General features: G+C 36.8%; 1 protein-coding gene across 3 annotated transcripts in view; it reads left to right on the forward strand.

The window, feature by feature from the left end:
* Positions 1 to 27,720, forward strand: part of PPP2R3B (protein phosphatase 2 regulatory subunit B''beta) — a 105,937-nt gene that overhangs the window by 38,284 nt on the left and 39,933 nt on the right. For all 3 annotated transcript variants that reach the window (XM_069072909.1, XM_069072908.1, XM_069072910.1), the window contains exons 2-8: positions 4,492 to 4,677; positions 7,927 to 8,030; positions 8,360 to 8,462; positions 17,327 to 17,401; positions 22,394 to 22,480; positions 24,058 to 24,214; positions 27,183 to 27,231. In XM_069072909.1, coding sequence (XP_068929010.1) covers positions 4,492 to 4,677; positions 7,927 to 8,030; positions 8,360 to 8,462; positions 17,327 to 17,401; positions 22,394 to 22,480; positions 24,058 to 24,214; positions 27,183 to 27,231 — 761 coding nt within the window. The remainder of the gene's footprint in view (positions 1 to 4,491; positions 4,678 to 7,926; positions 8,031 to 8,359; positions 8,463 to 17,326; positions 17,402 to 22,393; positions 22,481 to 24,057; positions 24,215 to 27,182; positions 27,232 to 27,720) is intronic.

Consider the following 27,720-nt stretch of genomic DNA (forward strand, 5'->3'; position numbering starts at 1 on the left):
CACAAAGGATTCGAATGTGACTGAGGAACCACAAAGTTTGAGAGGGAAGATACTAGCAATTGAGGTTAGGCTTCATTTGGAAGGTGGCATTTGAGCTGTATCTTGAAGAAAAGGAAGGATTCTGTGAGGTGAAGGTTGGGAGGGAGGCATTCTAGATAGGAGACGTAGAGATGATAGATGTGGGGTTATGTGTGAGGAGGAGAAAGGCTAGTTGGACTGGATTGCAGAGTGTGGGACAAATATGGGAAAAAATCGGTTGGGGCCAAGTTGTCAAGGGCTTTAACAATTAAGTGAGGAGCGTGTATTTGATTCTAGAGCCAACAGGAAGCCCTTTCCTGTTGTTGTGTCTCCATGAGCCATCGAGCATGCCAGGCTCTTCAGTTCTTCACTGTCTCTTGAAGTCTGTCCACGTTCATGTTAGTTGTTTCCATGGTGCTATCTATCCATCTCATCCTTTGCCGTCCTCTTTTCCTTTTGCTTTCAGTCTTTCCCAATATCAAGGTACTTTCCTGCAGACTTTCTGTTTTAGCCAGGCTAACACCTTCCATTGTCTTTCTCCTCTGTAATAATCGTTTTACCATCATCATCATCAACAAGCTTTTCTTGAATACTGAGTGCTGGCAGAAATAAGACATAGCTCTTGTGTTTGAAGCACTTCCAATCTAACTGTGAGGCCAAGATGTACACCCACAGAATGAAGAGTAATACAAGACTGTAATTGCTTTGGGAATTTAGAGGGAAAGTATGACTCACTGACAGCTGGGATAATTAAGAGGGAGAAAGAATAAGGCTCACTTAAGTGAAAACAGTGCGTTTCAGGCAACAGGCAGAGTATTAGAGGAGTTAGAAGTATGTTTGGGAAATAATGAATAGACCAATTTGAGCAGAGTTGAAGATTCAGTAGAAGAATAATAGGAGATGAAAGTACCTCATTGCAGATTGGTGCTAAATGGCAGGCTAACAAGGAGCTTGGACTTTTCCATCTTTCAGGCTATAGAGAACTACTGGAGATTTTTGAGGGGGGCCTCAACATGTGTGAAGTGACATTTTCAAAAATTTTATCTGATATCCAGGTGTAGTATTGGTTAGAGGCAATTGGGATTCTGATCTTGTTGAAGACTTGGGTCAGGGAGATCATTTGGGAGACTACTATAATATTTAGCCATAAGCTAAAGAGAACTTGAACCGGGCTGATGGTGGCATGGTTTGAATAATGGCTGCAGAAAACTGTAAGAAATCATACAAAAAAGGAAATGGAAAGAATTTGGTAACTAGTAGAGTGTGAGGGTTGAAAAACAGGAGTTAGATTCAGTTCAATTCCAAAGGCACTCATGAAGCGCCTCCTGGGTAAGAAACACAGTTCTAGGTGCTGGGTTCTCGTTATCTTCTTCATTAGAATGTAAGTTCCTTGTGAGGAGGCATTGTTTCATTCTTCGTACTAGAATCACTCATACCTAGCGCGAGGCTCGGCACGTGATAAGCACTTGTTGATGGGGGGAAATACAGTCTATATATGACACAATTCCTGTTTTCATGTGTGTATAGTCAGGGGGAGAGAAGGGCACAGAATAAGACGCTCCTAACTATCATAGGATAAGTACACTATAAAAGTGTAAAACAAAGTGGTCTGTGAAGTTGTTAAGGAAAAAAAATGAATTGGGGCAGACTTCACAGAGGAGATAGTATTTTATTTTATCTTTGGCTATCAATTTAGCATAGAGAGGGAAGGAGAGGACATTTCAAGCACAGAGAATACCATGCGCAGTCTCACAAAGTGGAGAAATGACATCGTATTCCAAAGCCTGATGGCGTTCAAGTTTGTCTGCAGTATAGGGCACGTGGTAGGGAATGATAGGAAGGGAATTACTGGATTATGGAAGGCAATGCCAGGCAAAGAAGCACAGCTTTTACTCAGTAAGCTCTAGTGAGCTGCTGACAAAGTGAGAAGAACATTCTCTCTGGAGTCAGAGGAACTGGGTTCAAATTCTACATCTGCCACCACCAGTGTGACCTCAAGTGAGTCACTTCGCCTCCCTGGAGTCCTCTTTTTTCATCTGTAAAACAAAGCCATTGGACTCAATAAGATTGCTCCTGAACTTTGTCCTTTCAAGCTCTGAAGCCACCATCCTATGACCAGATCTGTGCATAAGAAGGATTAGCCCGGCAGGGGTAGATATGAGGGATTGGTCTGGGAGGAAAAAGATCAGAGTCAGGAATGCCACTAACTGAGACCTATAGTAAAGTGGTGACTCTAGTGTAGGCCTCAAACTAAAAAGAACGATGTCTTGGGTAGTAGAAGAAATGTTGTTGGCTTTAGGCGTGTTGTATTTTGAAGTGATGGGTAGGATATCAGTGTGGACTTATCCAGAGGACAGAGTGAGGGATTAAATTAAGGAGAGGGATCTAGGCCACAGATGTGGAATTAGGGACACATTTTCATAGCGATCCTTGAAGCCATTGAAGTGACAATATCTACGGAAGAGAGAGTGGAGGGCAAAAAGACTGAGCATCAAAACTTAAGCTGCACCTACATTTTTGGAGTAGAAGGAAGAAGTGGAACTAGATAGTAAATTATCTCAGAGATATTAAAACATAGTGTAACATAACAGAAACAAGGGAGCTTAAAGGAAATGCTTATGGGAATAAAGAAAATGAAGACTGAGAAGAGGCCTTCAGTTTTGACAATTTGGTCTTTAGTGGAAGAGGGGGAAAGGAAATAAGCATTTATTAAGTATCCACTATGTGCTGGGGGTAGCTAGATGGCACAATGGATAGAGTGCTGGGACGGGAGTTAGTATCTGACCTCAGACACTTACTGGCTTTGGGTCCCTAGGCAAGTCACTTCATTCTGTTTGCCTCAGTTTTCTCATCTGTAAAATGAGCTGGAGAAGGAAGGGCAAACCAAAAAAAGGCCCCAAAAGGGACACAGAGTCAGACACGACTGAATGTGACTAAACAGAATACTGTATGCCAGGTAGGTGCTGTGCTGAGCACGTAAAAAATGTCTCATCTGATCCTTACAACGATCCTGGGAGGAGAATACTGTTATTATCCTCATTTGATAATTGAGAAAACTGAGATCAGCAAAGACTAAGTTACTTGCCCAGGGTCCCATAGTTAGAAAGTATCTGAAGCTGATTCCAGGACTACTACAGTACCCATTCCACCTAACTGCCATTGTGACTTAGGAAAAACTGGGCGACCCCGGTGGGCATAGAAGTGAGGAATGAAGTGGGTGGCAGAGACATAGAAGCAGAGAATTTGTCCTACCCTGGAAAAGAAGACCAGAGAGACATGGCGGTGCTGTGGATACAACGCGGGATTTGTGATCAGAGGCCCTCGATTGGAACCCCTGATCTGCCACTAGCTCCTGATGGGAACTTGCACTGAACTTCTCCATACTTCAGTTTTCTTAATCTGTAAGATTTCTAAGGTTTCTTCCTGCTCAGAATCTATGATCCTTTGAAAGAGAAAGGGAAAAGATGGTAGCTTGAGGGTAATAGAGAGGGTAAGGGGGAAATTTTTTCCTTTTTTTTTTTTTTAAAGGTAAAGGGTTTGAGAACAGGAAATCAGTGGTTGGAAAGGGAGATACTGAAGATGCAAAAGAAAGAGGTGACAGTTACTGGAAGAGACGAGAATGGGTAGAATCATGGACTTATATGTAAGGCATTTACCTCACATAGAAATGGGTTAAACAATGCTCAGTGGTAGGTAGGTTCATGGGTAGCAGGCCTTTGGATATGACAGTTTAGGTGGTCAGGGAATAAGCATTTCATAAGTGCCTCCCATGCGTCAGGCACTGTGCTAATAAGCACTTTACAAATATCTCATTTGATCCTTAAAACAACCCTGGACATTTTATAGGAATATTTTAAGGGATGGAGATGAGAGTGCTCAAGTAGGTTCTTCACTCCTCATAAAATGGAAGGCAAGGCCATCTGTTGAGAATTGGGTATGGGGATATGGAATGATTAAAGGAAAGAAGAATTTGGGAGAGAGCTCTGGAATAGTTCAGCCCACATTGATCTTTCTTTATTTTGAGATCCTTTAGCATTTATTGTCCATTATCACTTACGTTAGCACGTAATCACATAGGCACATGCATTGTCATTAGTTAATGCTGTGTCTTGACTATGGAGACTGTGTTGTCCTTAGTTTTTATACCCACAGCATGTAGCATAGTGCTACCATATTATAGTTGTTGAATTAATATTTGGCATTAAGTTGAATAATATGTATGCTTCTATTACCTGTCAAAATAAGCAGGGTTGATTTGAATGGATAAATTGAAAATTTCTCTGAAGAATACTTAGAAATTAATGTATTAGGTTTAACAGAAATTTTATTGTCAAAGATAAGAGGATGAAGTCAGGACTTTCAAATGGTTTGATAGATTCATTGACAGCTTTATTGTATTATATTGTGCTATGAAAGATTCGTCCAGTGCTCAGTGTGGGACATTGTCAGCATGTTGAATGTTTTGCTCCTTAGGTTCAAACAAAGAAGGAGGAGCCTCTGCCATCAGCAGTGAGCCAAAGCATTCCAACATTTTATTTTCCTAGAGGATGTCCAAAAGAAAAAGTGAATATTGATGCTGTCATTACCAAGATAGAGAAGACTTTTTCTCAGTTTCCAAATGAGAGAGCCACTTTAGAAGATATGGGTAAAGTTGCAAAGGTAAGATTGTATAACTATGTAAAACACTTATTACAATTCACCATTGGTTATTTTTCCTCTGCTGATATTTAATGCTGTGTATGTTGATTGATTGACTAATTGATTAAAGTTAGGTTTCTAATTCTAAACAATTTCCAGTTTTAAAAAATTCCTGTAAATATGAACTTTCATGCATTCTAGAAACATTTGTTGAGGACTTGTTATGTGTAATGCAAAGGTAAACATGGAAGTGCACTAGATCAGTGTGAAAAAATATTTGTCTTCAGTCCAAAACTAAAAGGTAGCTTCAGGAAAGATCTATTAAAAATATAAGAGTATTATATATTATGTATGGCATGACCATAGGAAAATGATAGTTTTAAGTAATTTTCATATGACTAGATTTTTAAAAATATTTTCTTCTTGGAGAGAAGGAAAGAAAAAGTTTTTCTTAAAATATAAGTTATTTAGGAATTTTTTCCTAATGTTAATCATCACTTTTTGTTTAGTAAGCTTAAGTTTTTCTTTTAGGAATAATATATCCCTAATAACAAGTTGTGACAGATCTAGTGGGTACTGGACTCTGAGTAAGAGTACATATCTGAAATAAATACAGGGAAAAAGAAATACTAACACCTGAAAGTCATTCCAATGCAGTACAGAACTCATATCTTAATGGTTTACAAAGAAGGTGAAGTTGGTGAAAAAAGTAAAAATTTGATATGTGCAGTAGATCAACACATGGGTTTAATATTTAAAAATAATTTTATGTATAAGCATATGTGAAGGAGAAAATTGAGGCCAACTTTTTTTCTTTTTGATATAATATTCTGAAAGAATAAATAATCCTACATCCTAGGACGTTTATGGGCATTCTAGAATGCTCCTACATAAGGTATCATAATCTGAAGTGTCTGAACTGATTGAGGAATCATATGAAGCCTAGGTAAATGCCATTTCGTTACCTTGGAATCCCCCCAGTCCACATCTGTAGGGACTATTCTCCTAAGATGCATTTAAATAGATATCAGTGCAAGCCTGTGGCAGTGTAGTACAGTGGAAAGGGCACTGAATGATTCCAAGGAAGTGAGTTTGAATCAGTAATTCTATTTCAATATAATTTGAATAGTAATTCTCTTTTTACCTGTTTGACCTTGGTCAAGTCATTTAACTTCTCTGTTGAGTCTTTTCTATAATAATAGTTTATACTAGGTGACCTTTAAGGTTCCTTCCTGGTCTTAATCTATGATCTATTCTTTCTTTGTTCTAACCACGACCTCTATTCCCTCTGTTCCTCAATTCTTTACCAAGCCAAAACCCTTACACTGACTGCACCTTCCTTCCTTTCCTGTCTTGACCTTTTGGTGAACCAGTTCAGTTGTACACTATCCTCTGTTCTCTGATCCCTTGCTCACCTTGTCCTATCACTGGTCAAGCCATGCCAAACCCCAGGGTTAGATCATTGCCCCCATCTGCCTCCTTTGCTTCTCTTCATGTAATATGAAGAGAGCTGAGGCAAGTCATGAGATCATGGTGACTGGGGCCCTACAGGTGTGCTGTGTGATCTCACCTGTCCCTCATTGCAGCAATGCGGTCATTGTACTCCTTATTCACGTTGTTAGCCCTTCTCCACAGAAGTTATTCCAAACCTCATCCAGTTCCCTTAGGTCACCTGGATGTTTGTTCTTTCCATTACCACGGTAGTCTCGTAAATGTAAGTTCCTTGACGTCGTCTTTTTTTCATTTTGGTTTTGTGTCTCCAGCCCTTGGCACTTAGCATGATGCTTGCATTTTAGTAATTACTTAGTCAACAAACATTTATTGCCTTCCTTATGCCATATATTGTGCTAAATAGTGGGGATACAGAAAGAAAACAGTTCTTATTCCCAAAGAGCTTTCATTCTGTTGAGAAAAACAACATGTAACATGAATTATCAGAGAAGGAGGAGAAGTGATGGTGGCTGAAGGAGCAGTAAGTGGTAGTGGTGGTGGTAGTAATTGATATTTTTATGTAGTACTTTACATATCTCACTTGATCTTCATTTGCTTACCTGAGGTAAATGTTGCAAGTGTTACTATCCACATTTTAGAGATGAGAAAACTAAAGCTAAGAATTGTTGAGTCACATAGCTAGTAAAAAATAACGACATAAATCATAACAGCATTTATAAAGTGCTTTAAGATTTAAAAATGCATTACATATATCATCTCATCTGAAGCAGATTGTGGATCCAGGACACTCTTAATTTCAAGTTAAGTGCTCAAAGCACTTCCTTACACAGCTATATAATAGCCATCTAACTTGTTTTATTTTTAGAAAGTTCTCTATAGAACTTGGAAAGGCATCAGATATTTATATTGTTACGAAAGCCAACAAATAGCTATAGTTCCTCTCAGGACATGTAATTCAGTTATTGAATTCACACATGTACACGCCATAATGAATACACAGAGATGTAATTCAGTTACTGAATTTACAGCCATTTAAGCATCACAAGGAAAGTATTGGTGTTAAAAATACGGGGTTTTGTGGCAAGGAGAGCTTGGGATCAATTAGCTTCTTAAACAGACTACAGGCTGCTCTTCTGCTTCTATTCAGTTTTGGTCCCAGCTTATTTCTCGTGTTTGGTGCTTGCCTGAAATAGATGATGCCAGTGCACTAGCTCAGTAGGCTTACCATTCATTTTTATGGCATAGTTTAGTCAATATGCATCCTTTATCTTTTTGGTTTTTCCCATACGGATTACTTAGTGATAAAGTCTTAGTCAATCTCTTGAATAGCTGTAGCTCTCATATTCTGGGTCTTGATGCTATCAGCAAAATATCATTCACAGATAGGAACATCTGAAGAACTTCCCCATCTCCAGAGCATCCTTTTCCACAACAGTAACAACTTCTTTTTAAATAGCACTTGAAGGTTTGCAAAGTTCTTTTTATTTCCTTTTGAATTTGCACATCCTCCATGACCAGCAGATACTTTTAGTGAACACATCTCACTGTTTTATGCCTTGTTTAATATTTATAATTGAAAAACAATTTAACAAGCTTTCTCTAAAGTTTCTTTCACCCATCAAAGAATAGTGTATGATACATTGCAGATGCTTTTGCGGTGGAGAGCCTTTGAATCTGCAGCCTATGGTATTAAGTGAAAAGGGATATAGAGTTTGTGTCACCTCACCATCAATCTGTCGCCATATTATTTAATTGAAATGAATGAATTTGCAACTGTTTGCCTAAAATTTCAGTTGTATTCTCCACATTTTTTTATAGGCCTGCGGATGTCCGCTCTATTGGAAAGGGCCATTGTTTTATGGTGCTGGGGGAGAGCGAACTGGATATGTGTCTGTTCATAAATTTATTGCAATGTGGAGAAAGTAAGTACTTATTTTTGGTGACACAGAATGGTGGATTATTTCATTAGAAGAGGAACTTGATATACTTAGGCTAATATTACCTATTACAACAGGAAGCATTTGAGTATACTGCTACAATCTAAATATTACACATCTTCATTTAAGCAGTAGTTTAATTAGTGACATCTTTTAATGGGCTACTATTTATTATGTTACCATTTAACTGGATATGTGTTATCTGTATCCTATATAGGACTACATAGGTCCCTTGTTAATATTGTGTTTACAAAGAGATAGGAATGATATTCTAGATTTTACCAATTTGATACCCTGCATTTTATTTATTTTAGAATCCTTCAGAATTGCCATGATGATGCTTCAAAGTTCATTCATCTTTTAATGAATCCTGGATGCAACTATTTGGTGCAGGAAGACTTCATTCCATTTTTACAAGTAAATTACAAAAACATTTAAATTATATCATTTCATATAGCTTTTTGGGATTGTTTCTCATCGTGTTTTATAGGAATTTATTTTAAAGAATTCTAGGTGTCTGCAAAAATCATGTTATTATGCAGAAAAACTTTTGACAAAAAAAATCAGTACTCCTTTTTAAACTACTAGGAAGCATGGGAATAAATGGAGCTTTCCTTAAAATAATAAGTAGTATCTAATTCATCAACAAGCATTATCTGTAATAGGGATAAGCTAGATAGAAGCCTTCCCAGTCAATAGGGGTAAAGCAAGGACGTCCATTACCACCACTATTATTCAGTATTGTGTTAGAAATACTAGTTCTGGCAATAAGACAAGAAAAAGAAATTGAAGTAATTAGAATAGACGATGAGGAAACAAAACCATCACTCTTTGAAGACGATATGATCGTATACTTAGAGAATCAGCTAAAAAACTAGTTGAAACAATCAACAGATTTAGTATAAAGTTGCAGGATATAAAATAAACCCACATAAATTATTATTAATTCTATATTTTGTTGGTACAAAGTCCATCAAGAAGGGATAGAAAGAGAAATTCCACTTAAAATAACTCTGGACAATATAAAATGCTTGAGAGTCTACTTGCCAAAACAAACCCAGGAACTATATTAATACAATTACAAAATACTTTTCATACAAGTAAAGACAAACAAAAAATTTTAGTGATTTTTTTTTTAAAAACAGTATATAAAAGATATTTTGAATTAAGTTCATTTGAATCTTAAAGGTGAAAATGGAGACAAGGTCAATATGTGGAAATGGCTTACAAAACAAACAATTATTGTAGCATATTTTATGGGCAATGAATTTTTTCATAGTGATATAACACTATGACTGTGGTCATTTTCTGAATGTTATTTTAACTTCCTGTTTATTATTTTAAAAATTCTCTGTGAAACAGTTGTTTTGCCTGATATAAAATTATTTACAACCAAGAGACAGCAGTATGTTTGTGACTCATTTTTAGCTATAATTAATTAATAATTATACATTACAAGAACCAAGTTAAATATAAGTTTAGTTTGAAGAGTCTTTCATCCCTTTCCTCATATAATATGGTGCATTTCACATGCCTGTTTTAATGCTTTTGTAAAAATCATGAAATGATGGTGTCCCATAACAGGGTGGTGAATATGCAAGTTGAGAGAGGAAAGGTATACAAATGATGATATGAAGGTAGAAATAATAAGACAACAATAACTTGGGTGTGTGAGGTATATTATGCAAGTGAGGAGTCAAGAATGACACCAAAGTTGTGAGCCTGAGTAACTGGGAAAATGGTGGTGCCCTTGCAAGAAATGGGAAAAGGGAAGGGTTTTGTGAGGAGAAATAATAAATTTTTTGAACATGTCGAGTTTGAAATGTCTTACTGGGCCTCTGGTTAGAGATATCCAAAAGGCCATTGGTGATATAGGATTGCAACATGAGAGAGCTGAATCTATTTAGAAGGGACTGCATTAATTCAGTCAACATAGTGTCACCCCAAAACAAATATTATACAAGAAATGCTAACTATAGCAATAAGTCAAAAAGAAATTGAAAGAATTAGAAGAGGCAATGAGGAAGCAAAGCTATCACTCTTTTCAGAGAATTCTAAAGAATCAACAAAAGAAACTAGCTATAACAATGAACAACTTTGCTAAAGTTGCAGGATATTCAATAAATTCACATAAATCATCAGCTTAGTGTTACCCACAAAATTATGTGTTGGTGTAGATACAGGACTTATCTGTACAGACATAAAAGTTAAATTCTGGGAGCTAATGACATTATCTGAGCAGGGCAGAGACAAAGAGTTGTCGAGATAAACTCACAGCAGACACAATTTTTCAACAACCCAAAAGGCAACTCTACACACAGACGTCATCAGATAGCCAATAGAGAAATCAGATCGATTATACACTTTTCAGTCAAAGGTGGAGAAGTTGTAATAACAGTCAGTTAAAACAAGACCTGCAGCTGACTGCGGCTCAATCACTTTTTGTTGCAAAATTCAGACTTAAATTGAAGAAAGTGGGAAAACCATCAGGTCGTATGGGTGTGACTCAGATAAGATCCCTTATGAATATAAAATGAGGGCAATAAATAGATCTGAGGGATTAGATCTAGTAGAGAGAGTGCCTGAAGAACTACGGACAGAGGTTTTACAATATTGTACAGGGGGCAGCAACAGGAAAACTCCAAAGAAAAACAAGATCAAGGAAGTAAAGTGGCTCTTTAATGAAACTTGACAGAGAGCTGAAGAAACAAGGAAAGGAGAAAGGGAAAGATACATCCAGTGAAATGCAGAATTCCAGAGAATAGCAAGGAAAAAGAAGAAGATTTTCTTAAAGGAGCAGTGCAAAAAAAAAAATAGAAGAAAATAATAGAATGGGAAAGACAAGAAATCTCTTCAAGAAAATCAGAGGCATATTGAGTATGACAAAAGACAGAAATGGTAGGGACTTAACAGAAGCAGAAGAGATTAAGAGGTGGTAAGAATACACGAAAGAACTATATAAGAAAGACCTTAACATCACTGATAACCATGATGGTGTGGTTGGTGATCTAAAGCCAGACATCCTGGAGAATGAAGTCAAATGGGCCTTAGGAAGCATTGCTAACAATAAGGCCAGTGGAGGTGATGGAATTTCAGGTGAGCTATTTAAAATCCTAAAAGATATTATTAGAGTGCTACATTCAGTATGCCAGCAGATTTGGAAAACTCAAAAATTGCCGCTGAATTGGAAAAGATAAATTTATGTCCCAATTCTAAAGAGGGCAATGCCAAGGAATGTTCACATTACCAGCACTCATTTCACATGCCAGAAAGGTTATGCTTAAGATTCTGCAAGCTAGGTAGAAGCAGGACCTCCCTGCAACTCCAGCTTCCACCTTCCCCAATCCATGTAAAAAGGAGACTCTAAACAACCTTTGGAGCTGCAGAACCCACAAAATGACACAGAGAAGCTAACCTCCCACTGAGGACAGCCCGCAGGCCAGCAGGAATTGGCCAGCTCAGCGCTCTGGGAGTGGAGCCCAGCCCCACGCCAAGGCTTTAGCCCCCAGGGTGGGCCTGACTAGCTGGGGCCGGAGGGACTCCAGATCAGCAGCAGCTGTGGCCATTTCCAGATTCATCAACACACAGATGCGAAGGACAAAGTGAGAAGTCAGTGCAGTCTGGACTTAGGGACCAGTAAGTGGGAATGCCTGGCTTTTGCTCCCGGGGCAAGAAGCCGCTGAGGCACCAGCACAGCCAGCCAGCAGCTTCAGCTCCTGGCCTGCAGAGTGTAGGGGGACCAAGCACTAGTCTGAGGGGTAATTGCTCTTGCTTTAACCTGCTTGGATCTGGATTGCAGTCTAGGACGGAAGTCCTGCGGTGTATGTCCAGCTTGCCAGAGCGTGTGGAGACTTCAGAGAGGGTACCCATCTAATACCTCCAGCAGCTGAGAAAACGCCAGCATTTGGAACGAAAGCTCCCCTGTCTGGTGGCAGAGTCCTACTGTGGCAAAAAGCCCAGGGGTCAAGTGACTGAGGGGCGACATGTAAAGGCAAAGGAAAAAAAGCAGACAGAAGATTCCAACATTACACTCCTATTTTGGGGACAAAAAGGAGCAAAGCATGGAACAGGAGGAATGCAGTGGAGTCAGAACTCCTGCACCAAAAGCTTCCAAGGAAAATATGAGCTGGTTACAGGCCATAGAGGATCTTAAGAAGCAGATAAGAGAAGTGGAGGAAAAATTGGGAAGAGAAATGAGAACGATGCAAGAAAATTATGAAGTGAGAGTCAACAGCCTGACTGAAGAAAATAACACTTTAAAAAACAGACTGACTCAAATGGCAAAAGAGGCTCAAAAAGGTAATGAGGAGAAGAATGCCTTAAAAAGATGAATTTGCCAGATGGAAAAAGAATCTCAAAAGCTCAATGAGGAGAATCATTGCTTCAGAATTAGATTGGAGCAAATGGAAGCTAATGACTTTATGAGAAATCAAGATGCTGTTAAACAGATCCAAACAAATGAAAGAATAGAAGGCAATGTGAAATATCTCATGGGAAAAACCACTGACCTGGAAAATAGATCCAGGAGAGATAATTTAAAAATTATTGGACTACCTGAAAGCCATGATCAAAGTAAGAACCTAGAAATCATCCTCCAGGAAGTTCTCAAAGAAAACTGCCCTGATGTTTTAGAACCAGAGGGCAAAATAGAGGTTGAAAGAATCCACCGATCACCTGCTGAAAAAGATCCCAAAAAGAAAACTCCTAGGAATATTATAGCCAGGTTCCGGAATTCCCAGATTAAGGAGAGAATATTACAAGCAGCCAGGAAGAAACAATTTGAATATTGTGGAAACACAATCAGGATAACCCAGGATCTGGCAGCTTCTACACTGAGGGATCGAAGGGCTTAGAGAATGGTATTCCGGAGGTCAAGACAGGAGCTGGGATTAAAACCAAGAATCACCTACCCCGCAAAACTGAGTGTCATGTTTCAGGGGAAAATATGGTCATTCAGTGGAATAGAGGACTTTCAAGCATTCTTGCTGAAAAAACCAGAGTTGAACAGAAAATTTGACATTCAGATACAAGAATCAAGAGAAGCATGAGAAGGTAAACAGGGAAAAGAAATCATAAGGAATTTATCAAAGTATTATCAATACTATTTTACATGTAATTGGGAAATAAGATATACAGGCACTGGGGCGTAGAGATCCACTGAAAAAGCCAAAAGAGGTATGGGAGAAAATATGGGAGAGAGCAGATTGGAGGAGGGGATATATCCTGTGGGTCTGCTATTTTGGGGGGGGGTGGGTAGGGGAAAAACGGGGAGAAAATTTGTAACTCATAATCTGGCGGAAATGAATGATATAAATCAGAAGTTAATAAAGCATTTGGAAAAAGAAAAGATTCTGCAAGCTAGGCTTTAGCAATATGTGAACCAAGAATTATCGGAAGAGCAGACTGGTGTTTTGTTTTTTGCTTTTTTTTCCCTCCCCTTAATATTATTTTATTTTTTCCAATTACATATAAAGATAATTTTCAATATTTGCTTTTATAAGATTTTGAGTTCCAAATTTTTTTCTCCCGTATCCTTCCCCTCCTCCCTAAGACAGCAAGCAAGCTGGTATAGATTATACATGTACAACATATTAAATATATTTACACATTAGTCACGTGAAAGAAAAATCAGAACAAAAGGGGAAAACTGCGAGAAAGAAAAAAGAGAAAAATAGTATACTTTGATCTGCATTGACTAATAGTTCTTTCTCTGGATATGGATAGCATTTTCTATCATGAGTCTTTTGGCATTGTCCTAGATCATTTTAGTACTGAGAAGAGCTAAATCTATCAAAGGTGATCTTTGCATAATATTGCTTTTACTGTGTATAATTTTCTGCTTCTGCTCACTTCACTCAGCATCATCAGTTCATATAAGTCTTTCCAGATTTTTCTGAAATCAACTGAGCAGGATGGTTTTTGAAGAGGCAGAAGACCTAGAGACCAAGTTGCCAATATTCACTGGATATGCAGAAAGCAAGGAAGTTCCAGAAAAACATCTACTTCTGCTTCATTGACTGTATCAAAGTCTGTGTGGATCACAACCAAATGTGTCATGTCCTCAGAGAGATGAGAGTACCAGATCATTTTACTTGTCTTCCAAGGACCCTGTATGCAGGCCATGAAGCAGTACTTAGAGCTGAACGTGAAACAGTTGATTTATTTAAGATTGGAAAAGGAATATGACAGGGTTATATATTATCACCACATTTATTTAGCTTATATACAGAGTACATCATGCGAAATGTCTGGCTAGATGAATCAAAGCCAGAATTAAGGTTTCTGGGAGAAATACCAACAGTCTCAGATATGTAGATGATACCACTCTGATGGCAGAAAGTGAAGAGGAATGAAAAAGCCTCTTGATGAAAGTGAAAGGGGGAATGTAAAAGTTGATTTGAAGTTTAACATTAAAAAACTAAGGTCATAGCAATTGGTCTCATTACTTTCTGGCAAATAAAGGGAGAAGAAATGGAAACGACGTCAGATTTTATACTCTTGAGCTCAGCTGTCACTGCAGATGGTGACTGCAGCCATGAAGATACTTCTTGGAAAGAAAGCTGTAGGAAATCTGGGAAGCATATTAAAAAGTAAAGTTATCACCTTCCTGTGAAGGGCCATATAGTCAAAGCTATAGTTTTTGCTGTAGCAATGTATGACTGTGAGAGTTGGACTATAAGAAAAACTGAGCACTATAGAATCAATGCTTTTCAATTATGGTGCTGGAGAGAAGACTTTTGAGAGCCCCTTGGACAGCAAAGAGATCAAATCAGTCAGTACTTAAAAGAAATTGATTAAGGCCATTCACTAGAAGGTCAGATGCTGACGCTTAAATACTTTGGCCACATAATGAGAAGACAGGACTCAGTGGAAAAGACCCTTATGTTGTAAAAGATTTGAGGCAGAAAGAAGAGGGGACTGCAGAGGATGAGATGGATAGATTGTGTCATTGAAACAATGAACATGAACTTGGATATTCGTCGAGAATAGAAGGACCTGACTTACTTTGATCCGTGGGGTCACAAAAAAATCAGACACCACTGAACTTAGTAACCAAGAGGTTACTAAGCTAGATGGTATAAGAGGGAGAAAAAGACCTTGGACAGACCATGAGGATAAATCCAGTTTATGTGACATCTCTTGACAAGTATGAAGACATACAAAAAACTTGATAATTCTCTCCAAATGTAATATAGACTCAGAGACTTCATTGAAAAGCTGGACATAATGTCTTGTAAAGTAGAGATAAGAGAAGATGCCCTCATTCCATTGCTTGGCAGAGGTGGGAGGTTCAGAGATGTTTCATATATTTTCAGATTTCTTTTCATATATTGATCAATTTTACTGACTTTTTTCTCTTCTTTAAAAATATTGTTTGTTATATGGGATTGCTCTTTGGGAAAGGATTTAGGAGAAATTTTTATGATGTAAAAACAAAGGAAACCAAGAAGAATTTATTTAAAAGAAAAGGTAGACCTAGAAAAGGTTGACGAAAAGTATGTTGGAAAACCTTCAGGAGTAACAAATGGAAAGGATTCTATACCACACCGGGAGTTCTAAACCTTTTTTGTGTCATATCATGAACCCTTTTGGTAACCCTGTAAAGATTTATACTACTGTGCCAAAATTCATAATGAAGAAAATGTTAAATTTTAGTTGGAGGTTAAAGATATCATTTCCTCCCCTCCCATCCCAAGTTCATGAACCTCCTGCAGTCTATCCTCAGGCCCTCAAGGGGGGAGGGTTCCCCAAGTTAAGAACTCCTTGAATTATAGAGAAACCTCATACCTGTATATCATGAATATATTCTTTAACAAACACAGCAAATCTGAAATAACAAAAATGAAACTGATTATATTTTAATAGACCAAATACCTATGTGGTTACCTATGTAGAAATAATTTCTGAACAGTGTGTATATTCAGACCATCTACTTATTGCAGGACAAAGATCGAAATCAAATACCAAATTAAAAGAATCAAAGCTAGATGTTTCATGCAGTTGAAGCACTGCCACAACCTGTTCTTTTTAAACAAGTTGTTGACACTGAAAATGGGAAGTAAATAAAGACAGACATTGACAGAGATTATCACCATCAAGGAATTTTAAGAAATGTAAACTCATTGCTTCAAGGGAAGAAAAAACCTAAAAATCGAACTTTTTCAACCAACAAACACTTGCCGTCCTTGCCAATGAGAAGGATGTGGCAGCCATTTTAGGATACAAAGCTCATTTTTAAAATTTTGCAGAGGGTGGAGAAAAAATAATGGGAAGTATTATTTCATTTAAAATAATGAAAAAGAATGGAGGGAGAAGCAACTTTACAGAAAGCTTGATGAGAGATCCAATTAAACAAAATCATTCCAAGGCTTTTTAAGGATAAAACCTGAAGACGTGAACAGATAAAGAATTGAAATAATCTGTAAACGTTTCTGTGATGAGCTCTCTTCTCTAACAGCGGAACCCCTACCGCATTAAGGGAGGAGCACAAGTGGCACCTGAGACAAAATAGATGGGAAGAAAAGCTGGACAGCACCGAGCACTTGTAAAGTCTTTGTGGAAGGTGGCTCCATTCTTAGGATATTTTAGGTTTGATCCTCAGACTTTGTGAAAGAGGTAGGAAGGGGTCAGGTTATCAGAGACTTTAAAAGCCAAAGAGGATGCATATTTGACCCTAGAAACCATAAAGAACTACTGGAGGATTTGTAGGAGGACATAGAGAAGAGTTATACGAGGTGAAAAAACATGGGTGTGTTGTGATGTGCATCATTGAAGAGAATAGCCACGTAAGTGAGATCATCCATCAGTTTCAGTCTTCTAAAGAACGGTCGCACAGTTACGCTGTATTTATTTACATGTTCCCTCAATAGAATATAACGTGCTTGAGGGCAGAGGCTTTCATTTTTATCTTTGTATTCCTGACACTTTAATACAGTACTTTAAACACATTAAAGTAGGAATTAAATGTTTATTGAATTAATGAAAATTGACTCTGTAAATATACTACCGGAGAGAATTTTGTCTGATAGATGGTAGACTACATGAGAGTAAAGACAGGCTCATTTGTATCTCCCTCACTATCTTAACAAAATGAAATCTCAATTCTAGGCATTAATAAATGATTGAGTGAATAAACATAAAGACCTGTGAGACTGACATTTTATATAAAAAGAGCTATATTGGTTTTTTCCTTGATTAATTTTGTCACTGAAATGAATTATAGAATATTCATTCCATGTATCTCTTAGGTACATATTAACTCTTTTTTTGTTTTTATATAGGATATAGTGAATACTCATCCCGGTTTATCATTTTTAAAGGAAGCATCTGAATTTCATTCTCGGTATATTACCACAGTAAGTATTCTTTGTATGAAAAATTATCATTTTTCCACCTAGCAAACATTGTAAATCACCGTGTAAATCAGTTATAAAGAAATTATGAAGGAAATAAGACTTTTCAAAGGCAAGAATCTCCTAACCTTAATTTTTAGGTGATGAACTTTCTAGGACTTAAATTCAGTGCTGCCTATTGGGTTGTCCCAAAAGTGTGGTTTTAAGCTATTAAAGGTTAAAGCCACACTAAGACTTTTGGGACCTACATTAAGGCTTTTGGGACATCTTATATTATGAAATAAATAGGAAAATTCCCTTAGAGTTGAACTGTATTTTCTGTGCAATACAAAGACTTGACAAATTCTAGTACTTTTCTTTTAGTATGATTTTCAGAATATAAAGATAAAATCTTAATTTTCTGGTATATAATGAGTAAATGTATATTAAAACTATTAATGTGTTATTTCAGAGCACAAATAATAATTGACAATCGATTCTTGTTAATCTAGTTTATTTAACAATTCGTGGTTTTTCTGTTTAGGAAAATTTAATTTCTAAACTGTTTTTGCTACTCCTAATTTTGAAAGGAAGCATGGCATATTGCAAAGAACACTGCATTTGGAGTCTGAGAACTTGGATTTGAAAACCAACTCTGCTATTTAGTATATTATGTGACATTGGACAAGTTACTTATACTCTGTGAACCTCAGTTTCCTTATCTGTAAAATGGAGTTCAGTTTGACAGCCTTTGAGTTCCCATCCAGCTCTGTGTAATACAGTGATTTTAATGTGAAGACGCCTTGCCAGTTTGCCTAACCTCTAATCCAGATGCAATGCTACTAACCTGAGAAGTCTGCCCTCTACTGAATTCATGGAATCTAACGTTTGGATATAAGTTCTTTTGGCCATCTCTCACCTGAGATCTTAAGTCAGGCCACTCATCAGTTTCATAATTCAGTTTCATGCTAGCTCCCATTAGTTTGACTTCATTTCTGGTGCAGTTAACTTGATTACAGTCAAATATGATGAAAGTGCAGGATATTGTGGTACATAAGCTATGATGTACTTTTATATATCAGTAAAGTGATGTTTCCCACAAAATAAAAAAAGTTGATTTATGTAGGAGCTGATAACTAGCAAATAGCTACCAACTGAATATATTTTAATATGTAGATATTCTACAAAGAAAGGATTGTATTCCAAAAGTTCACTTTTAAGTTTATTGGAATTTGAAATATATTTCTTCAGGGAACTAATATTATAAGTGGTGGTGAGATTCCTAAGCAAGCCCACAAAAACCATAATGCTTTCAAAATATAGTATTGTACTAATAACACCATAGACCCTAACCACCTCATAGGATGTTGTTTCTATGGGAAAATGTTTTGAGTTTCAACTTGAAACACCAGTAACACACCCATTGCCCTTACCCTCCCCACACTCTTCCTAACCAATTCAGCCCCCACTGTGGAGTATTCCATAATTTGTTCTCTCTGCCTCCGCATTTGTCCAGTGGTAGAAGCAAGAACCATCCCTAAATTCACTGATGATGGTGTGCAGGAACAGCCATGGTTGAAGGTTCAAGAGGTGAGAAGGAACTGAGGGAAAACGTAGTAGTCAAGGATGAAGGGGTTTTGCAGCAAGCATCTGTTGAGCACTAATCCTGTGCTAGTTACTGTACTAAAGCACTGAGGGTACAAATACAAGCCAAAAAAAGCATCCCCTGAGGTCATGGAGCTTACATTCTAATGGGGGAAAAGAAAACAGGGAGAAAAGAAAGGGGAGGACCAGGAAGAATAGGTATCCTTTTGGGAGTGTGATAGCAAAGTTTGGAGTCATAGACACAGCTAGGAGAAACACGAAGCGTGGCCAGCCAGCACCCAGTCTTAAAAATGGAAGCCCAGGAAGGAATTCATCAGTGGAAGAAAGGGGCCGGCATGACAGAGGCGTATTGTTCCAGAATGAGAAGGCTTCAGCGTATTGAGGAAAGTTCCAGGGTGAGAATGCAGCTGGGGTATGATGAAGAGAGTCACAAGCTAGAATGGGTGTAGGGGTGGTGAGAAGGGCCTCCATGTCCACCATGTAAATGGCACTAGAGTAAGGTAAATGGTAGGTACTAGAAATGAGTAATGGGTTGAAAGAGAGAATAGTCTCAGACTGAAGTGGAATGTGGAGGGGAGGGAAATCCCAAACCACAGTAGTAAGGAAGGAAGGAAAATGCAAATGGCTGCTCAGCCACCCTGCTGGGACAGGAGAGTCAATGTAGAGTGTATGGGGTGTTGAGAGAAGACCAGCACCTCTGGTATGAGGACTTGCTCAGCCCTTTTCAGGGCTGCTCATTCACCTTTCATCTAACTCTCACATGTGGCTCCCAGAAGCTGTAACGTGTGCAGCAACCACATACTGGTAAACCATCTTGGCCGATGGGCTAAACTGACAGGTCTCAAACCCATTGGCAAGTTAGGGGGGTGTCTGCTCCAGGCATGGGAAAACTTCCCTCAGTGGAATGGGCGGATGAGAATAATTTGTTCCAGTGGCCATGAAGATGGGCCAAAGCAGGCTCTGGGGCACACTTAAAGCTTGGTCAGACATGGAGGGTGCCAAGGTCATCCACTGCATCCTGGGCCATTTCCAGTCCTCCTGACTTTTGTCTTGCCACTGGACCCAGATGATTCTGCAGTAGAGAGTGAGGCTGCTAACTTTGTGTAACTCAGCCTCACTTAAATACAATTCACAAGCAAGTCATGACATTATCCTGTGATGTCATTAGCCCTTTTCAAAATGAAAGACAACAGGGGCGGCTAGGTGGCTCAGTGAGTAAAGTGCTGGCCCTGGAGTCAGGAGGACCCGAGTTCGGTTCCGGCCTCAGACACTTAACACCCACACACACAAAAACTAGTTGTGTGACCTTGGGCAAGTTACTTAACCCCAATTGCCCTCCAAAAGGCAAAAAAAAAACCAAAACACACTTTGCAAACCTTCAAGCACCACGTAAATGTCTATTATTATTACTGCTTTCATTAGAGATATTATGTTATGGTGGATAGAACACAGGACTTGGAGTCAGGATGACCTGGGTTCAAATGTGTACCAGCTGTCTCACTTTGTGCAAGTCACTTAGCCTCTCTGTGCCTCAGTTTTCTTATATGGAGAATGAGGAAGTTGGATTCAATCTCATCCAATATCGTTTTCAGTTTTAAATTTAAATAGTGATCCTATTACTATTTTTGTTTTTTAAATAGTATTTTATTTTTTCTCAGTTGTATGTCAAGATAATTTTTGCTGTTCATTTTTTACAAGATTTTGAGGTCCAGATTTTTCTCCCCTGCTCTCTCCCACCCCTTTCCTGTTCCTGAAATGGCAGGCAATTTGATATAGGTTATAGACGTGCAATCATGCAAAACTTATTTCTGCATGTAATGCTGTTATTCTGAAGTGACTGTTCATAAGTAAGGAACAAGATTAAATTGGGATCTGCCTGTATATTTGAAGACTTAATGAACTTGGAGTGAGAAATAATCACTATTCCATTGGTTTACTCTTCAGTAAGGTTTCCTATCTATCCTTACTGAGCTATAAATTTTTCCAGATGTGAATCTCAGTCAGTTCACATGGAAATTGCAGTGGCAGTTAAATTCTGAAGAACACCTTCCTCTCACCTCCATATGCTCTGTTCACCATCTAAAGTTCTTATGGACTCTCTGACCCTCATTCTTTCTCATAGGGTAGAAGAGAAGGACTTGAAAATTTAGGGAGCCTTTAGAAATATTTGGAAGATAAATATTGTTGTGTAAACACTTCAATAAATGCCTAATTTTTGAAGTACGACTAGCAAGTGTAGTGAGACTCTCGGATGATGATTCTTCTCTCTTCTACTTTTGACTGTTTTAATGTATATTGCCTCCCAGCAAAGGATAAACAGAGGAAGGTCGGTGAGCTGACACAGAGAATTCAACTTAAAATGCCTTAATTTAACAACATTCCTTTCTCCAAAACCAACATTTTAAAGGCTTTGTGGAGTGTGTATTCAAGACTTCTTTTTGTAGTGGTTGTTTATTATTATTATTGCCATCATCATCATCATCATCATCATTATTGTTTGTTGAGCTTTAATGCCTAATCACCACAGGTGCTTTTCATCTAGCCTCAGGCTTCTTTTGTTTTCTAGCTTACAAAACCTATAATTTGTGATATTCCTTCATGGTCTATTACCTAGGATGGATCTTATAAACCTTAAAACATTCTATAAATATGAGTTGACATCATATATGATAAGTTCTTATTGAACTGAATAAACAGTGCAACATGAGACTAAAATTAATTTAGTCATTTCCTATTGCTAAACAACCTAGATTTTAAAGATAAATCTGTTGTATTGATTGGCAACATTGTTTTATCTTTTTTAGATCTTAAAATAGCCAAATGACTTAATGACATGTGGATGACATGTTCTAAGGCATAAGCCAGTTAGAAAATTATGGCACGGCAAGCGAGGAATTATTTTACCTCCATACTGTAAAAACTGAAGTAAATTTCTACAGGAACTTTTTTTTTCCCCCAGACATGTTTAAATCAGCTTCAAGATTCAGATCAGCACCAGATTTTCTTGTAATGCAATTAGAAGTTTCCATTTTCACTCTACCATTTTGTGTTGTGAATAAAACAGCAATGACCATTTTATAAGAACTTTTGATCTTAGTACTAAATAAATAAGTCATAGGATAAGATAGGTGAACATTTCTTGTTTCTTGTGTTTTTTGTTTAGCAACATTTGAACTGATTTACATGCAAAAATTAAAGAGAATGCATTTTTATACTCATGTTTTAGAGAGACCTTAAAACAAGTTTAATGGTTATAGAAGAACAGAAGCGTGAATATAAAAACTGTTATCTGAGGTGTAGATTTTTAAAAATCCTACTTACATGAGGCTTCCAGTTTTTAAAGAGAGCCCATTTTAATCAAAATACAGCAATGCTCATTCAACTTAACACAATTATTGTTACTTGTTGCAGGTTATACAACGGATTTTTTATACAGTAAATAGGTCCTGGTCTGGGAGAATCACTTGTACTGAACTGAGAAAAAGCAGTTTTTTGCAGGTATATTTCCTTTTTATGAGGATAATAAATGTAGTTTCTACTAATTCAGAAAATTTATTGACATCTTACTACTTGAAACCTATAGAATTTTGTATTGCTATCAATTTTAAATCTGTAAATTTCTGCATGGAAATAATGGCAGTTACTTATTTCATATCACCATCTTTTAAAATACTAAAATATCAATTCAGGTTAATCTTATTAATTCAGATTAATCATTTATTATTTTGTGTTGGGTGGCAAGACAGCCTCTCTTAGAGTTCAAAATCATGCAGTCTTAGCTAACTATTCTTTGAGCTTTCAAAATTTTCAAATACAGAAGTTTAGTTTCATGCTAAAGTAAATGTTATACCAGTTTCAGATTTAACCTCACCTGTTGTTGGCAGGGGCCACAAATAGCTTTCATATTAAAAAAAGTCAAGTTATATAAATTTTATGTTAGTTTACCTCCAAGGGCAAGTATTAAAATATAAAATCAAGGACATAAACAAAAGAACCCAGTCATCAGTTTGTTATTGTGTTTACTGTGTGCCAAAAACTGTGCCTGGGATATACATGCCCTGGGGATACAAAGGCAGAAAGCAAACAGTTCTTGCCCTCAAAGAAGATAATCTCAGAGGAGAAGGCACTAGTATTTCAGGGAATTCAGAAAGGCCTTCTTCAGCGTCCCTAAGTAAAAAGGAAACAGGCAAAAGTAAGGAGGAGAAGCATCATAGATGCCATGGACAGCCAGTACAAAGACATGGAGGGTTATGGATGAGGAACATAAAGTGATCCATTGTAGCAGGATTGTACAAAATTATCGCCCCCCCCCAAAGAGATTGTAATAGATTGTATCTGTATCTGTAAATTTATTTATCAATTTTCGACCCCAGCTTGAAGAATCTGGTATCTGCATTGTCCTTGTTTTTATAATCCTTTGTTTCCTTTTTTTTTTTCTGTATTTAACATGGATGTGACACTTGTTGTTATTAATTGCATAGTTGTCAGTGTGTATAATGTTCTTTTGTCTCTGTTCTCATCTTTTAAGAATTCGAATACTTCTTTAAATGCTTCATGATCATTTCTGATAGTGTAACTGTATTCTTTTACATTCATGTGATAATTTGTCCAACCATTCCCCAGTCATTGGAAATATAATCTGCTTCCAGTTTTTTGCTTTTAAAAATAAAGCTGCAAGAAATATTTCAGATAGTTATTTTTTTCCCTATCAATAGAAAATTAACAATAACCTCTTTGGAATACTGTCCCTGTAGTCTGATTACTGGATCAAAGAGTATATAACTCGTGCTGAATAAATGATTCCATATTGCTTTCCAACATGACTGAACAAATTTAAGTTCCAGCAGCAGAATAATGTTTTTGTTTTACAATAGCTGCCCCAGCATTGAATTTTCTTTGATAATTTGATGAGTATCGTTAAAGAATCTTGGAGTTGTTATAATTTGCTTTTCTCCAATTATTGAAGATTTTGAACATTTTTTAATAGTAGAGTATCGATGATTTCTGTTTCTTTCTTTTTTGTCTTTGAAAACCCCCTTGCCAGATGTCTTAATGGATCGTTTTTTCCCCAACAGAATGTTGCACTATTGGAAGAGGAAGCTGATATTAACCAGTTGACAGAGTACTTCTCTTATGAACATTTTTATGTCATTTATTGTAAATTCTGGGAACTAGACACTGACCATGATCTCTTTATTGATCCAAAGGACTTAGCCCGACATAATGACCATGGTAAGACAAATAGCAGATCTGTAAATAGTCACACAGTATTCACACTCTGCACGTTATGGCAAGTCACTGGGTTTGTGTGGACAGATCCTAAAGAGAGACATCCTTTCATGACTCCATGACTGTTTACTTAGGTAATTTCATAGTAAACCTGCTATGGACATATCTTTTCCAGAGACTGGGTTTTTAAGAATTCATAGCTTCTTTTGTTTCTCCTGTGGTACCCAGTCCCAAAAGCAAATACTGAAATATGGCACCTAGGCGGCTATTATTAAAATGTATAAACAGTTTTACCATTTTACTGTACTTAAAGGAATGCAAGTTCAAACTCTAGTAAGCTGTAGCTGTATTCACAATTTCACATTACAAGTTTAACTTGTCCTGACAAAACATTCATTAGTATTATTCTCATCTTTCCTATTTAATCCACTTTTAGGCTTCTTTTTTTTCCCCTGTCCTTGGTTAATTCCTACCTTTTTTTTGTTAATTCAGTTTTCTAAGGCTCAGTGAGTATTAACTTTTAGTCATTGGAGAAACCAAGTATTTATTTTTTCTGGAATCTGAGGTCCTCTTCTCTCAGGTTTTATTTGAAGCTATTCTCATTTCTACCTTTACACTGAGTCTTTGCCTGTAGAATTCCCTTCTTCAAAAAAGTCTTCTTCCCTTCAGTGTATATAGCACCCTGCTTTAACTCTCCCAAGACTTACCATTCACTAGTGTCTCTCACTTAACATTTCCTAATTTCTTACCCCTCTGTTGATTCTCTTCATTCACAAATTCTTCATACTTTCTCCTCCTGTTATTGCCAGTCCAGTCTTCCAGTTATAGATAATTCACTTCTCAGTCTGGCCTCTTCCAGGAAGTTATTTATTGAATACTTTCTTAGACTTTGTCTCTGTGGCAAATTGACATAGAATGATAGCAGATCTCCCAGTCATGCGAATTTGTACTCCTTTTACCCGTCAGTCATAATTGCAGTTGTTGGACATTTAAAATATTTCCAGTTTCCGTCTGCAAGGGAATCCTCAAGAAAAAAACACAGAATTGTCCAGGGAGTTTTTAATGTTATATAATCTGCAACTCACTCACGTTTTTGGCTCCTCTCCCCAAACAGCTTGGATATTCTTAACCCATATGATATTTGGAGAGAATTTTTTTTACATTTACCTACACCTGATATTTGAACCTATGGCTACATTCATTCTAAGATTATGTTATAATAATTAATTATAGTTTTAAACAAAATATGCTTTCTTATATTAACATATTGCAGTGTCTCCCACATAGTAGATACTCAGTAATGATTGTTGAATTCTGCTATAGAAACATCTTTTTTTTTTTTGAGGGGGGGGTCATTTTAACTTCCATATCATTGAATTTTAAAAATTCATTTTATCTTAATTTTTGCAATGGAATGTGTTCCTGAAACAGTTTTGTGTATATCGATCACATTTTAGACTCTCCAGAGAAGCCTGAAATTTGAATTAAATGTGAGAATCATATTGGAATCTTATTTGTATTGTAACATTTCCCACAATTTGTACATTTTTTATTGGACCTACAAAACATACTCTCCTTCTAAGAGAAAATTATTCCAGCTTCACAGAATCTCCTATGAAATTAATCCCGAAGATTTAAGGGAGTCCACACAGTCTTCTGAATGCTTCACACTTAGCTGATTCCTTGGCTAGTAATTAAGGAGCTTCAGTGATTACGTCTTGGAAAGGTTGGATTATTGGTTGCCTGAGATGGCAAAATTCCATTATGATGAACATGTCCACCTCATTAATTTCTCCATTTTTGTTTTTCTGCTTTTTAAAAGCTTTTCATCAGGTTGTCAGAAAAGTATGACAGCAAATCTCTCTGTTCCATAGTGACCCAGAGTAAACAACAATGGGAAATTGTCTTTTAGAAAAGACATCAGGCTTAATATGACCCCGTGGCAGCCAGTTATTTCATTTTAGGGGAATTTACCTATCCATTCAAAAACTCTCATGGCGGCATTATATGTAAATGCAAAACAAAAATTCCATCCCACATGTCCAATAATAAGTAAATGTAGCAAATAAATTAATATCATTAAATATTCAGGTAGGACTAATAAGTATAAGAAATATGAAGAAATCTGGAGGGAATTTTATGAACTAACGTAAATCAGGAAAAAAAGGAATACATATTGGCTATAACCATACAAGAGAAAAAGTGAATGAGGATGAATGAACAAAGAAACTTAATTAGAACTTTGAGAGAGACTAACAGTTGTTATAAAACATCTAAGTGAAATCAAGTTTTTAAAATAAAACAATTTTAAAGCAAAAAGTAAATTTTAAAAAATTATACAATAACAATAGCTAGCATTTTTATAGGACTTTAATGTTTGCAAAACACTTTAAAATATTATCTCATTTTATTCTCACAACAGGCCAGGAGGGTATGTGGTATTATCATATTTATTTTACAAATGAGGAAACTGAGACAAACCTTTCCCCATACAGAATGATTTGCCCAGGATCACAGAGATAGTAAATGTCTGAGGTGGATTTGAATTTGAATCTTCCTGACTCCAGGTCCAGCACTCTTATCTTTTTCCCTACCTAGTTACTTTATAATATAGGCTGTTAAAACTATGGTCTATACTATTTTACCTTACAAGTAGTGCAATAGAAAGAAAAAAATTGAAGATTTAGAAAAATGGATTTTAAATCCAATACATATCACTTACTACTACGTGACTTTGGTCAAGTCACTTAAAATCTCTGAATTGGTCTTCAGACTGTAAAATGGTTCTAATAACAATACTGGTGAATGCAGCAGCAAGAGAAGCAAGCAGTAGTCTTTTAGCCTTAATTTTCTTATCTTTCAAAAATGTAATATTATGTGAAGTTCTACAACAGTGCCGTTGTCATAATCAATTGCTTTCTGAAAACTTATGATGCAGCTGCAAATTATAAGTCAGCTTATTTTTTTACAGCTATTTCCAGTAGGATGATTGAGAGAATATTCTCAGGAGCTGTGACAAGGTAAGTCTAACGTGTTTTAGTTTTTAATATTTAATTTTGTCGTTTTGATCACTTCAGGTGTTCTTTTTAAAGGTACTTAACTTTAAAATTCTTAATAATTTACTGTGAATAATTTTTAAAAAAATTTTTGGGTGTGGAATATGTAAGGGAACTTATATAAGCTTCTTTGTAAATAGGTGGAATTTTTTTCCCCCAAACTTGTTTTTGAAAAGTATCAGATTTAGAAAGATCAGATTCTAAAGATATCTGTGATCTTTCCTAACAAATAATTTTACCGTTCCTTTGTTACTTTACTCTAAGCTAACCTCAGTTATTTCCACAACTCTCTTATTTATGCCAGTGAAAGAAAGGATAGATTTTTTTGTGTGTGTGATTCAAATTTAACCTAGTTAAGTGGTGCCCCCATTTCCCTGCTGGATTTCTTTCTGTTTTCGCCTGTTTTTGTTTTTTATGATTCACTTTTTTTTCTTCAGTATTAGTTACTCCCAT

The sequence above is a fragment of the Petaurus breviceps genome, unplaced genomic scaffold (genome assembly GCF_028583685.1).
Source record: "Petaurus breviceps papuanus isolate PSGF00001 unplaced genomic scaffold, PetGlider_PUasm1.0 90849, whole genome shotgun sequence".
Classification (NCBI taxonomy): Eukaryota; Metazoa; Chordata; class Mammalia; order Diprotodontia; family Petauridae; genus Petaurus; species Petaurus breviceps.